Genomic DNA, 14,750 nt, shown 5'->3' on the forward strand with positions numbered 1-14,750 from the left:
GCTACCCATTTCATTATGTAAGAGGTCAATTTTATTTTATTGGAGTTAAAATTAACGTAGATATATGACCGAACCTAACCAACCCTACCTAACCTAACCTAACCTATCTTTATAGGTTAGGTTAGGTTAGGTGGCCGAAAAAGTTAGGTTAGGTTAGGTTAGGTAGGTTAGGTAATCGAAAAATCATTAATTCATGAAAACTTGGCTTATTAGGCAAATCGGGCCTTGCATAGTAGGCTGAGAAGTGCGTTCTGGCTACTAGGTACGACATATATATATATATATATATATATATATATATATATATATATATATATATATATATATATATATATATATATATATATGTATATATATATATGTATATATATATATATATATATATATATATATATATATATATATATATATATATATATATATATATATATATATATATATATATATATATATAGATACATATATATATATATATATATATATATATATAGATATATATATATATATATATATATATATATATATATATATATATATATATATATATATATATATATATATATATATATATATATATATACCATTAAATATGACCGAAAAAGTAAGATTAATAATTCTAACACGAATTTTCTTTATCTTTCTTACATTTCTTTTCACTGTTGATAGTAATTCAAAGATCAATTCTCCAAAATTCATTTTTATTTCTAGTCTGACGCGACACTTAAGCGCGTTTCGTAAAACTTATTACATTTTCAAAGACTTTAGTTTACAAACACACAACTGAAACTGAATAGAGCTTTACACATCTTCGAGGTTTATATCTACATTTGGGTGAGGTGGATGAGGTGAAAAACGAACTTTCAACAATGGGTATTCAATGGGTATTAAATTCCATCACAAGACAGAACACGAAACAATGGGTATTGAATGGGTATTAAATTCAAACACAAGACAGAACACGAAACAATGGGTATTGAATGTAAGTAATTGTCTAAAGCCTATTGGTCCATATTTCTTGATGCTTCTATATTGGAGCGGAGTCTTGAAGTGGGTAGAATATAGTTGTGCATTAATTGGCTGTTGATTGCTGGTGTTGACTTCTTGATGTGTAGTGCCTCGCAGACGGCTGGACGTCTGCGAGGCACTACACATCAAGAAGTCAATATATATATAACTATAATATAACAATATATATAACTTCATGCTACACCATGAAGTTTCCTCGAGCAACTATTGTGCTTCACCACTTCTACAGAAGCACTTGACACTCCTCTTCACTGCTTCTCCTCACAGCTCGAGGTCCTCTCCTCCACTACCTTGGAGTCTCATCTACTACTCCCTCTGTGCTGGCTTCGAAGTTCTCAGCAACTTCTTCCCCAAAGACAAACCTGCAACCCATTGACACTCCAATAAAAATGTTTCCCCTTAAACACATAAACAAAAATAACCACTCAATATGTTTGCCTCCAACATCTATCTGCTCTCTACATATTGTGAGAGTGGACTCCCCCGATTTGGGCTGGTCCATGCTCCGCCTTGCCCGGCGGTCCTCACTCACTCTGGGAGGGTCCTCTGCCGCCAGGAGCTGCGCTCCCTCAGTCACCTGCCAGCGCTCAGAGGGGACGGCGGCTACCACCCTGCGGCGGTTGGCTGGCTCACAGCGGTGGTAGGTGGCGGTAGATGGTATAAGTGGCGGCGCACTAGGTGGCGGGTGGTAGACTTAAGCGGAGACCTCCCCCACCCCTCCCGAGCAAGCTTAGCGCTCCCAACAGTTTGGCACCAAAAATCACTGACTCGAGATTTTCCACGAATTTCTATGTGAAAACTGCCCCTGAACACTTGACACGAATTTCCCCGTTCCCATCGACTGCTACAGAGCACTAGCAGGAATTTGAACGTCTATAATTACTGGCATGGGGACCCACGAGTCTGTTACTGCTCGTATGCAAATTATCCACGTCAAGATCTTTAGATCTCTACCCACTGTATACAATGTCTTTCTCCCCTTCGAGCGACGATTTTGGCCGGATTCTGCTGCGACCATTGTCGTAAATGAAGCAGGAGGTGAAGCAGTTTAGTCAAGCCACCACAATGCCCTATACTCAATTTGGCCGAATGAGTACAGGGAGCGTGAGGACACGGTGGCGCCTGAATTCAGAATAACGTCTCGAGGGAAGGACACTGGCGATTCCCGCGTCCTCCTCGAAATAACCAAAGAGAGGGAGGCACTCAGCGGCCTACCCCTCTTAACCAATCAGCGACGGTGTAGCATGGCCTCTAGGTCAAATTCAAGATGACCGACTAACATGGCGACTCTAGATGTTTACTAAAATGGTGGCTGTTGCCATGACGACGAGTCAAGTGGCTGGCGCGGTAGGCCCACAGCTCCGCCACCCTGTCCCAGGCCTCCCAAGATTCCTGCACAAATCTTGAGTCCCTAGCTCCAAGCCATACAATAGAATGATGCTATCAGCTCTATCTCGGTCCACAGTCGTGCTACCCCGGCCAGGGTAACATTTCTGGAATGCTGATGACTGGGGGTCTCACATGTGCCCAAACACTAGATGTTTCGGTTGCTGGTTACCAAACTCCAGTTCGCGCACTTAACAAGTGCACTTAACGAGTGTACTGGCCTTCACAGGCATAAGAGCACTATTGTAAGTGAGCTGGTGAACCATCCCCTCACACATATACCTGGTTGATACCTGGTTGATGGGGTTCTGGGAGTTCTTCTACTCCCCAAGCCCGGCCCGAGGCCAGGCTCGACTTGTGAGAGTTTGGTCCACCAGGCTGTTGCTTGGAGCGGCCCGCAGGCCCACATACCCACCACAGTCCGGTTGGTCCGGCACTCCTTGGAGGAATAAATCTAGTTTCCTCTTGAAAATGTCCACGGTTGTTCCGGCAATATTTCTTACTAATATAGTTTACTAAAAATGTTAGAATTTCTTTCTAACTGGACGATCTATTTCTTCAAGTTCTGTCATATTTTATTATTCTAATTTCTAATAAGAACTAATTAAGTCAAACTCAAGAACATGCCACTAACATTGGAGACACAGAAATCTCTTAATAAACAGTTGAGACATGATATTAATTTAATTCTAATCGAGACCCTTGATTCGTTGTGCAGACAAATTTATTGAGTTGGCATAAAAAGGTGTCCCCCATTTATAATGGACATATTCCAGGAATGCGAGGAGCATAGCGCCTAGATTTTTATTATGAGTATTAGGGGGAAATGCAACTAGAATATTGTATGTGGTATAGTCAGTGTCAACACCTGGATTATCGCCAACTGGCACCAAGATCGTACAATTCCAAAATTAAAGGTCTAGTGAAGGCATTAGCGTGGTGGATTTAATTAGGTATGAGCCAACATGATTGTGGAGTTAAGCCTCTTTGAAGATTAACCTTTTAACTTCCCCAAGGACGCAACGTTAACTAATAAATCTGTGGCAATATATAAAATGTTCTGTGTGACTTTGTTTGGGATAAATAAAGTGCTTGTGTGCTGAATAGAAGGCTCATCAGTTTGGATAAAATGTAATTTTAAAGAGCGGTATACTGCATTATAGAGGTTTTGAAAACAAAACGGGCAACAATATTGTTGTAGAGTATGAGCAGCATACAATGCATCATTGATCTCGGCCTGTGTTAGTTTGATGCGATAATCTATTATTTTTCAGGTTTAGTCCTAGCTGTTCTTACGTTCTCTAGAATACCTTGTCACGAGTATATTAGTAGTTCTCGTGAAAATGTAAGTGGAGTATACCACTAGTTTACCATCCTCCTTAGGCCCTACTAGCACCTAACCTATTTTGATGTTAATGGTAAAGGAGATAATGTGGGAAGTAAACTACCTAAGATGATGTCATTAGTAGGATAGTTGATTTTAGTCATAAGCTAAGATGGTATTAATTGTAAGACGATGTGAGGGGTGTTTCAGATGAGATAATGATAGAAGTAAATAAGTTGATGTGAGCGATGAACCAGTTGAGATGGTGTTAGTGGTAAAAGAGTTAATGGTATGTAAATAGCTAAGGTTTACTAGTACGAGTACTGACTCACAGTGTGGTGTAGAGAACAGCGCCCTCAGCCCACAAACTCCATAAGAGAGAATATGACCTAAATTTTATCTCTGGCAAATAGAAAAGACGTGGCAGGGATACTTAACTGTCTCACTGTTCACCCAGGCGCAGTTGGGTACATGGACGAAAAGCTATTTTTTAATTATGATCCAGGGAAAACAAATTGGGGTAAACCATAAGATAAAAATGTAAATGACGTTTTCTTAGCTCGCAAACAAGAGTAATAAATCACCTGATAATATACTTTTAGGTTAAACAAATTAAATAATATATAATTAAGTTTTATCGTTGTTTTTTCGACTTTCAGAAGAGTGTCATCATTGCCACCAAGCAGGGATTCAAAATGACTTCTTTAATAATGACCAACCCACGCGTGGAGAAAATGCTTCTTCGTCTAGGTTACAAGGTCCACACCACATTTGACTTCTGCACCCTGGAAGAAGGTCTGCTCGACCTGTCCCGCATGGATCACAAGCAGTTCAAAATAATGACTAAATACCTGTCACCAAAATCACAGTTATAATCAGGAAACCACAAACAATGAGAGCTTTTTCAAAGACTTTTACTTAATTTTTTGTAATGTTTACATTACATGTCAGTTAAATTTTGTTTCAATACAACTCTAAACACACATTAGAACACACACATAAACACATATTCATGTAATATACATATACATACAAGCAGGCACATACACACACAGGAAGAAATGGCTAAACTTTCCATCACCTGATGCACTAGTTCATTAAGCAGTAAGTAGGTCCCTTTAAGTTAGACAGCTGCAATAGACTGCATCCTAGGAATGTGTGTGTGGGTTTGTACTCCCCTAGTTGTGCTTGGGGGTTAAACTTTGGCTCTTTCGAGTAGTGTAAAAGGAGACATATGTTGGGAAATCTACAAGTGATTGTTTTGATTATTAATTCAATAGATTGTATTTAATTATATTTATTACTTTTGAATGGACTGCGTTTTTATGATTTTTGTATCACCGGTAAAATTACCTTTAACAAATAAAGGGGCCTCGTAGCCTGGTGGATAGCGCGCAGGACTCGTAATTCTGTGGCGCGGGTTCGATTCCCGCACGAGGCAGAAACAAATGGGCAAAGTTTCTTTCACCCTAAATGCCCCCGTTACCTAGCAGTAAATAGGTACCTGGGAGTTAGTCAGCTGTCACGGGCTGCTTCCTGGGGATGGAGGCCTGGTCGAGGACCGGGCCGCGGGGACACTAAAGCCCCGAAATCATCTCAAGATAACCTCAAGATAACCTTCATATATTTTTGGGAGGGGTTTTTAATTCAATTTATCACACCCTAATGAAACAGTTGATATAAATTATCTACTAAACTGTAATTAAATAGTTAGTAGTATTTCTGCAACTGTGTTAGTTATAATTTAAACTGTCTCGGGTGGTCATCCAACATCAGATTCCCTTGGGCACATGTACTCCGTACTGGACAGGTATTAATGGCGTCTGGGTGGTCATGGGATGTACCAGCTCAATGTTGTTTTATGCGTGTTGACAAATTACCTGTAGAGATGTTACATAGTAACATATGTATAACTAAAGATAAAATTCATTTATAAATATTAAACCATCACGTTTAACATATTAGTTAATCATGATGGTTTACTCATGCTGGATGTGTTTCCCTGCTGCTTGATGATAAATTCCTACACTAATAAATGGTCCAAAAATATATGTAATAAAATAAATCGAAAGCTGTACTTTCCATGGGTTTCAAGGTTTGGCAACAATTAGTGATTAATGTGAGTCACTCTACATTCTGGACTTGCTGGAGTAATTTTCTGTGTTGAGGGAGGCACGCTCTGTTACAGCTCAAGTTTCACCAACAAAAACTAAGATGGCTTTTCCCTCCTCCCTACTCACTCTGGATGTGTCCATGAACAGTTTATTTTTTATTTTGGAGAATTGGTTTATTTAGCATATTTTATTACTTATTATTATGGAATGTATGATTAAATGAGATAGTTTGTTAATTGTGTTACCAGTTCTGAGACTGGAGAATTTTACAATAAATTAGCTAGAAACTTTTTTGTTGTTTATTTCAGGGCTAAATAAAGTATTTATTAGCTACTCGAACTAATGCAAATTAAGAGCATTTTATGACTGTTACATTATAATGTTATATTTGATGTGGGAATTTCCAATGTAATTCTGGGGGGTGGGGAATGGAACATGGGTCGGAGTCCATAGTTTAGGACTGGCGAACACTTCAATGCTTCCATTCTGAATTATTGTAATTATGTTTAAGTTTCATTTAGGACTGTTGTGCAACAGTTCGTTCATGACGGATGTCCTGTACTGGAGCTGCAGGGATGGGAAGTCTCTGGGCGACTTCATTTCTTGCTAGCTCCAAAAGAACTATTTTTTTTATAGTGTCTTGAGACTAGTGGTGCCTCTGCACTTTATTTGCACTATTCTCAAGACATCTTGGCTGTCTGGATAGACAGAGACTATATGGCCTAGAGGCCAATCTGAGCATGGTCAGGTATTGTCCACCTTAACAACATTGTCAGGATGAAGTTGTATTTTATTATTGGGGTTGTGTGCCTCATATTGATACTCCCTCAGAACAGTTAGGTACTCTCGGGTCCAAACTTCAATCCACCGACTAATTACTCTGGACTGATGTTTGCAACACTAAACCAGGACGTTCTCTCTGACATATGAAGGATCTCTTAGTCCCTCGTCAGTGAGGAACGCTAGAGGAGCTAGAGATCCTCTATACATCAGATGAGGCAGACTTATATCTCAGGTTGTGAGATATCGTCAAAGAGGTAGGTCAGTGGTCGGTTATTGACCAGAGATTCAATTTCCGTGACAACAGTTTGGAGCTGCTGAAAATCGATCTATTGGCGAAGTAGGGTTTTCCTATAACAGCGTGTTACTGTCACCACCTTCTGCTCAGAGAAGCCTTTGTGCCACGGTGCTTTGGGGGGGGGGGTGGTATAAATTTCCACGGGCTCTGTCGTTGATTCAGGGCAGTGCGTACCACTGACTGGTTCCAGACCTCTCTCAGGCATACTTCCCATGCCAACAACTTTGATCCATTGTCAGAGATCATCAATGTGGAGCAGGATCGACTGGCAGCAAGCCTGCAAAAGACCCATATGAATGTCTCTGCACACCAGTAAAATAATAATATAAGAAACGGATTATTTCTATATCATACATCTGTATTCTACATCAGAATCCTATCAGAATCATACATCTATTGAATCCTTCCTATATTAGAATCATACATCTGGATCCTAAATGACATCACCACAATCGCCACGTCTGCCATTAGACCTATGGATGCCTGCATGCCTTTACTTTTCTATCTTCAAGTATCTAGGAGGTTTGACAAGAAGCTGTCTTAATTGAAATACCACTGGAACATAATTCTGAAACAGTGACATACTTTGTTTTTAAGTCCTAAATAAATAATTAATTTGTACTGTAAGTACCACCTATAATCATTAAATCCAATAAAAACTTCTTTTACAATCTCATTTTTATCTATGTAATCTGTCTAGACAATAAAAATAATGAATATGTATTCATTGAAGGCCACCCTCACTGAGAGAGTGGTAGCCGCCGTCCAGGGCGAGAACACATGATTTACACACACAGTGATCACGAGATGATGCTTGAGACTTTCAACAGGACCAGAACCGCACAAACTAATCTTAATTCTCAGTGATAAGTTACTAAAATAGCTCTCTAAGATACTCAGGGAGGTGTTGAACTATAAATCAGAACAAATTATTTTTGCAATTATCTAAATACGAGTGTCGAGTAGTACACCCACAGCACATGTGTTCGCTCTCCACTACCAGTTATTTCTTAATCCTAACAAGCTCTACAAGTGAATCTATTTTACAGAAAAGCTGCTATCTTATTATCAAAATACTGTGCCTCATATCATCAAGAGAAATCATAAATCTGGCAAACGGTTAGATGGGCATCGGTTTTAAACTTGGATAAGTAATTATGTGTTTGCAGAGTGTAAATTGGCCAATTGTATGCTTTATGACCTTAACTTGTTCATACAAATTGTTAATCGTTATTTATGGGGAAACTCCCACAATCAAGTGAGCATTTATCTTGGTCTTTACAATTTAATCTGAATATATGTATAAACATATGCATATATAAGTAATCTGTATAAATCATTACGATATCAATTGCTATCACAGTAATCATTAATTTTTCATATTTGCTTACATATAATATCTTGCTTGTATCATATACCTAGTTGTTGCTATAATTACTAAACATAATCTCCGTTAGTTGCTACGCAGTCAAGAGCTTGGCTAGACTAGTGTTCAGATCTTTTGATTCCTGAAGAGAACCAGTATTCAGTCATTGTACTGTGTTGATCTTCTCCACCCATTGTATAAATTCAATGCTAATGCGTTTAAATGCCAACAGGTACATTGTGTTCCTTCAATCAATAACCTTGTTTACTCTTTAGAACTGTACTTGAAGTTTACAGCTCATTTACCTGTATCAAGGACAAGAGGATTGGCTGGACGTACAAACCAACTAAGGATTTTTATAATTTTATTTTGCATTCTTATTTTAAAGTAGCATTCCTTACTTTCCAGTCCTCATTATATCTCTCCCCCTGGTATTTATCCCACACTTATATCGGGAGTCACTTCTAAGTGTAGTGTAGTGTCACTACTCCTCCTCCTACTTACCAGTGCCACTACTCGTCATGTAGTGGCACAGGTAAGCAAGTGCCTTCACAGGGATTTTGTCCCCTAGGGCCTGTCAAAGTTATGGCTCCTGTGTAGTCTACACCACTGGTCTCAAAAGGACGAAGGTGGACAACTCGTTCCTTATTGAGTGGTGAAGGTCCTGGATAGGGACACACCCGAGCTTCGTACCTCTGGCAGACTACGCAAGATTTTAGAAGTAATTTTACAGTCTGACGACCTTGAGGAAGTCAGTAATGTTGTCTTAATGCGGTGTTGGTGTTGTTGTTGGTGGTGATTTAGGGGCAACGACGATCGTGGGACCAGATGCGCCCTGGCATACCTGTGAAGGGTTAATCACGAAGTCCGGAAAGGTAAAACGCCAAACCTACTCGTGAAACGAGTGACGCCAATCACTGGAAACAAATTTGCCTCGTGACAAAGAAACCCCGACCAGCAATGTCACCCTGGGAGCCCCAGGAGTCCCTCAGGGTGACAAGCACCGGCCCCGCCCCACATAGAGAACACTAGGTAGCAAAACCACAAACTCGACCCCCAGCTAAAACGCGAAAGTCATCCAGTGCTCCCCGACAAAGTAAAAGCCGGCCGCCCACCACGGCTGAGGGCACACCAGGAGCTTACCAAGACCCACCAACTCCCAGCACCTCTCGCCCAAGCCGGTGCTTGACACCGTCACCCCACCCGGAGAACCATCAGGAACACGACCAAAAATATCTATTAGAAAATATCTATCAGTGACCTAGGGCAATATGTGCGCCAGGCGTCGTACAACTGGACCATTGAAGAGGAATGCCAAATAGCAGTATCAAATCCAAATCGCAAAACAGAACGTCATCCGATGGCTCCCAGGTGGAGGAGGCATCCAGACGTCCGCTCAGCATCTAGGTGGAACCAGGAGTCCCTCTTAATGCAGTAAGAGTATCTAGTACCCCAGCCAAAGAGTATCTAGTCAACAGGATTCTCTTTTGTGGGTACATATCTGAGTTTGTAATCAGCTAACAACTCTCTTATTTCCTTTATGCGATTGCTCACATGGTATGCATACATGGTAAGGCAGTTCTTAAGGTAGGCCTAAAAGAGGAGGACCGAAATTACACCAAGTTCCTATGGATAAAGGATCCTACTGATTCAAACAGTGAAAGACGTAAAACACTCACGTAGAGTGTTTTACTATTATTAGTTTTCACCTACTGTAATAATGCCTCATTATCTTACCATACCACTGTTTCTTCAAAGTGGATGTTACTTAAGGTTTTGGAAAGATAATGAGCCAGTCTTACTTTTAGCAGTAGGGCAGTTAACTCCAGTTGTGGTAATGACCGTTACTTTTAGGGTGCCACCCCCTGGCTTTAGATGTAAGAAAATTTCCTTGCTCATTAGTTACTAAGTAGGCTACTGTGCTGTAAACCCTTCCTAATGCATTGCAGAACACAAACACATGTAGCTTAATTGATTTATTTTGTTGTGTGGAATTTCGAGGGAACTAGACAGACTCTAGGATACTTAGATCCTTCACTAGCCCCCTGCCACTATTCATACAAGGTAGGAGTTAGTGGATCATCCCAGCCTATCCTATCTTCCCAGCATTCCTGCATTAACAACTTCCCTTTAAATAATATTGAACTAAATAATAATCTCAAGGGGTCGAAGGGTTTGCTGACTTGAGATAGGTAGTTCCCTCATTGTTAAGTTGGTGGTTTCTGGTTCCACCGATTTTCTTGTTAATTAGTCAGATGTTATTTACCATTTTCACCTACTAGTTTCAGTTTTATTTTGGTTATTGGACTTCTTCAAATGCGTGTCTAAGGTTGATTGGAGCAGAAACGGTGAAAAAGTTTTTCCAAACAAAACTGAAGCAAACTTGGATGTAATTCTTTCACTGTTTGAATCAGTAGGATCCTTTATCCATAGGAACTTGGTGTAATTTCGGTCCTCCTCTTTTAGGCCTACCTTAAGAACTGCCTTACCATGTATGCATGTATGCATGGAATCTGCCATGTATGCATAAGTTCCTATGCAGAACTTTAACAGCACGTAGTACAGCCTTTGTGTCAGGCTAGGGCCAGTTTGAAAGCAGTCACTCAACAAGACACTATTCTCTTTTTCATCTCCTCATCTCAGTCATACTGACTTCGCAATTCCTTTATATGCCAGTATTCTTCAATTAGTGAATCAGTTTGTAAAACACACATCCACTATTTCTTCTGACTTAGCGTCCATTTATTCTCCTACTGCCCCTTAAATTTTTATTATACATCAGTACCTGTAAAAGTATCAATAAGGATATACAACAATCATTGTTTATACATATTCCACACATAAAAAGACAAACTAGCTAAATATCGCCTCGTGTCAAGTCAAATACCAACATAACTCGATTATCATCTTTACACTATTGCACAAATTTCTCAATATCTTCACAAATCACAATCACACTCATTAGTTTGCTCATTTACATATTTGTATCACTTATAATAGTGTGTTTCTCACAATAACATGCAAATGTCACTTATAATGCATGCAATCATGCTCTTCGACCTTACACAATTTTTTTTTCATAAGCACTTACACTCCTACACAAAAAACTCAGAAAAGATATACCATTGAACTTTTTTTTTACACATGCTACCATAAACCTATCCCTTTCTCAATCTAACATCTTATCCCTTTCTCAATACATTCATTTTATCCCTTTCTCAACCTGACACACTCACATTATACAAATGTACAATCTTATAAAAAATTTCTCAAACATAAAGTCACTTCTACGCAATTTCCACATTAACCCTCAAGCACAAACTTTCTCAATTCTTTCTTAATCTCTTAAACAAATCACAGTCTCAAGCACAATCTTGCAAAATCTTTCACACACTTTCTCTAACTCTTGCTCAACTCGCTCTCTTCATTTATTTCAATAATCACAAATATGCAGAGTTTACCAATGCAAGTTCTTAATTAAGTCATATTTTTTTTCAAACGAGGTTACATGTCCAGAAACTTTTAGTTACCAATGCAAGTACATAGAGACTTAGTTTTTCAAACGAGGCTACTTACCCAGAAACTTTTACTTTTCATCTGCACTCAACAAAAAAATCCTGTTATCAACTCTTGTGTGAATAACTCCGTTCCAGTTTTCATGTAATGTTCAATATTTTTCACTTGTTACGAGGTAAACTGCACTTCTTTGACTATCCTCCTTCGATCGGTTAAATCCCATACTTTAGCTACGTAATACAATAGTGCTCACTAGATTTTATTGAGGTATACAAACACTACCTCTTTTACAATTTCAACCACACTAAATACTTTTCATTCGCTTACACACGCTCACCACAACTCACACATGCTATCTAACCTATCACAGTGTTCATTCATAATTCCCATCTTTCCTCTGATAATTGATACACCTACTCATTGTTACGTACCCCTACTGGATGCATATATATATATATATATAAAATAATTACTATTTCCATGCATCATTACTTGTATGTGCTTATATATTATATCATTAATTGTATGTGTATTATATCATTACTTGTATGCTTATATCAGTACTTGTATGTTCTTGTATGCTTATATCATTACTTGTATGTGCTGATATGTTATATTGTGGTAATGATCAGTAGGTGGACCAAACCGTGGGAAACCGTTATTTTTTTTGTGTGTGTGTGGTGGTCAGCGAGTCAGCTTCCCGTCAGAAAGTTATATTTTGTACTTATCACTTTGTGGAAAGACCGTGTGATTATTATTTGTTCATCTTGACGGCTGTGGGAACCGACCTGTGAGATTTATATTTATTTAATTTATATGAATTTATATAGAATTTATATCTACATTAATTTGTATACTTCGATAGCAATTTGTATGATGTTAAGTGGACTGTATTTCTGCAATAATCTCACAAATCGATCCACTACACATTAGGGGGGGGGTTTATATTGAATTTATATATATGCAGCATATCAAACTACAGTATTAGACTACATACATTGAAGAGGTTCCTTATCTTATTTGTACAGCAGGCCTTAGTCCACCAGGTATAACTAGGGTGTAGACACCATATTTTCCTCGTGTGAGGTAGCTTCCATCACCCTGGTAACTGATGCACAAAGCATGCTTCCTCGTCTTGACCTGTCAAAAGGGCGCTAGCTGTAAAGCCAGAATCCTAATATATGACAGCTATATCAGAGAAAACACTGTACATTGAACCATGAAGACCTAGGCTTAACTACCTTTTTTGAGTCGATCATTTGTGATCTAACCGGCTCACCAATATCTACCTGACATAAATAGCCATAAATGAAAGATAAACGGGTTTCGGAAAGACAATTCAATTGAGATTGATGACAGCGTGTTGATGATGGCAGATCACTACTCTGATCTTCCATAACACTTCGTCCAAGAGAATTTATAGGAGCCGTAATTCACTCCACGACTCTGTCGTCTTAAACAACAATGGCTGACCACTCCCTCACCCTGACGCCTGGCTTACTTTGTCCAGATATCAGTAAGTGATAGAAGGGTCACATTTACTCTATTTTAATATTGATAATTAAGTTAATTTATATGAGATGTTTTTTTGATGGTAAAGTCCAAAGACTTTTAAAGTATTTAGAAATAAAAATATTTATTTATAAAAAAAAAATATTAAAAATAAAAGTATTTAAGAATAATTCCCACCATAATAGGTGGTGAATTTATAATAGTAAGTGGTAATGATATCCGTTTTTTATAGACGGAAAATTCCACTACAAGTTACATTTTCTATGGGTTAACTTGTGTATACAATGCAGCAATATTATCTGCCTGTATGATATGATTAAATGGTGTCGGATTTTCCGACATAATTCCCCGGGGGCTGCTCACGGGTCGAAGTCCTCTTTAGAACAGACAAACACCGATACTCCTCCCTCGAATTATTAGACTAATTTGATGTTAGTAGTTAGTAATCACACATTTGTGTGTCTGTTCATATAGGACGGATGTCCCGTACTCGAGTTGCAGGGGTTAGAAGTCTAATGCGATTTAATTTCCCTGTTAACTCTTGAAAGGCTTAAATTCAAGCCTAAATACATATTATTTAACCCAGAAGACTGAATGTGATCAAGTACTACAGTCAAGTATGATTCAGGGACTGCAGTGAGATCAGTGACATTAGATATAACTTGAAGTTTGTTCAGGTATCTGGTCACTGATATATGAACACTGAGGCCCATGGAATTCATCTTGATTAAATAATAAATGTATCAAATCAGTCGTCAGATTTATTGGGGTTTAATTTAGTTAATTGATTCAGAGGATTGAATAGCCCATCATTAAAGTAAAGAATGGTTCTGAGACTGCAGTGGGTTCAGTGACATTGGTTGCAGTGACTTGTAACTGTTTTAGGCTACTGTTCACTGATTTGCCACTGAAGCCTCATGAACTCATCTTCAGCTTTAAAATGATGATATTAACATCAACCTGTTACTATAGTCAGCTGTAATCTCCTTAGTATAATGCTACTGGATAAATATAATCAGCTGACAAATTTAGATTTCTACTGGTATTATTTATCTGCAGCCATAGGTCTCCTCAGGCTTGACACTGGGCCTGAGAGTAATTTACCTCCTGCTTAGTTTAACATGGTTATGCCCTGATATTTAGTAGGGTTACCGATGAATCGATGGCAATAGTCTGTCCCTACAAGGAGACCGAAGTCGGTGAGGTGATCAGACTTAATATTATCTGCCAATTTTATTCCTCTATTTCTCAGGAATTTGGCTGTTGCTTTCAGACCTTGAACTTGTAGGTCTACTGGTATTTTGTCCACCACGATGGCTTGTACTCTACAGACGTACCTGCCTAAATGTACTGATGGTTGTACCACCTGGTAGACTTGAGGTCCTGCATCTGTTATAAACCCTGAGATGTTGAATGACGTCTGGGCTA

The 14,750-nt window shown here is 38.8% G+C and overlaps 1 protein-coding gene across 2 annotated transcripts in view; it reads left to right on the forward strand.

Annotated features, from left to right (window-relative positions):
• Window positions 1-14,750, forward strand: part of LOC138365416 (uncharacterized) — a 268,432-nt gene that overhangs the window by 225,768 nt on the left and 27,914 nt on the right. Inside the window, exon 5 of one of the 2 annotated variants that reach the window (XM_069325734.1) lies at window positions 4,396-6,137. The exons of the other annotated variant lie outside the window; for it this stretch is intronic. Coding sequence (XP_069181835.1) covers window positions 4,396-4,611 — 216 coding nt within the window. The 3' untranslated portion in view covers window positions 4,612-6,137. Of the gene's footprint in view, window positions 1-4,395; window positions 6,138-14,750 lie in introns of those variants that run through there. 2 annotated transcript variants of the gene reach the window in all.

Source organism: Procambarus clarkii, chromosome 16 (assembly GCF_040958095.1).
Source record: "Procambarus clarkii isolate CNS0578487 chromosome 16, FALCON_Pclarkii_2.0, whole genome shotgun sequence".
Classification (NCBI taxonomy): domain Eukaryota; kingdom Metazoa; phylum Arthropoda; class Malacostraca; order Decapoda; family Cambaridae; genus Procambarus; species Procambarus clarkii.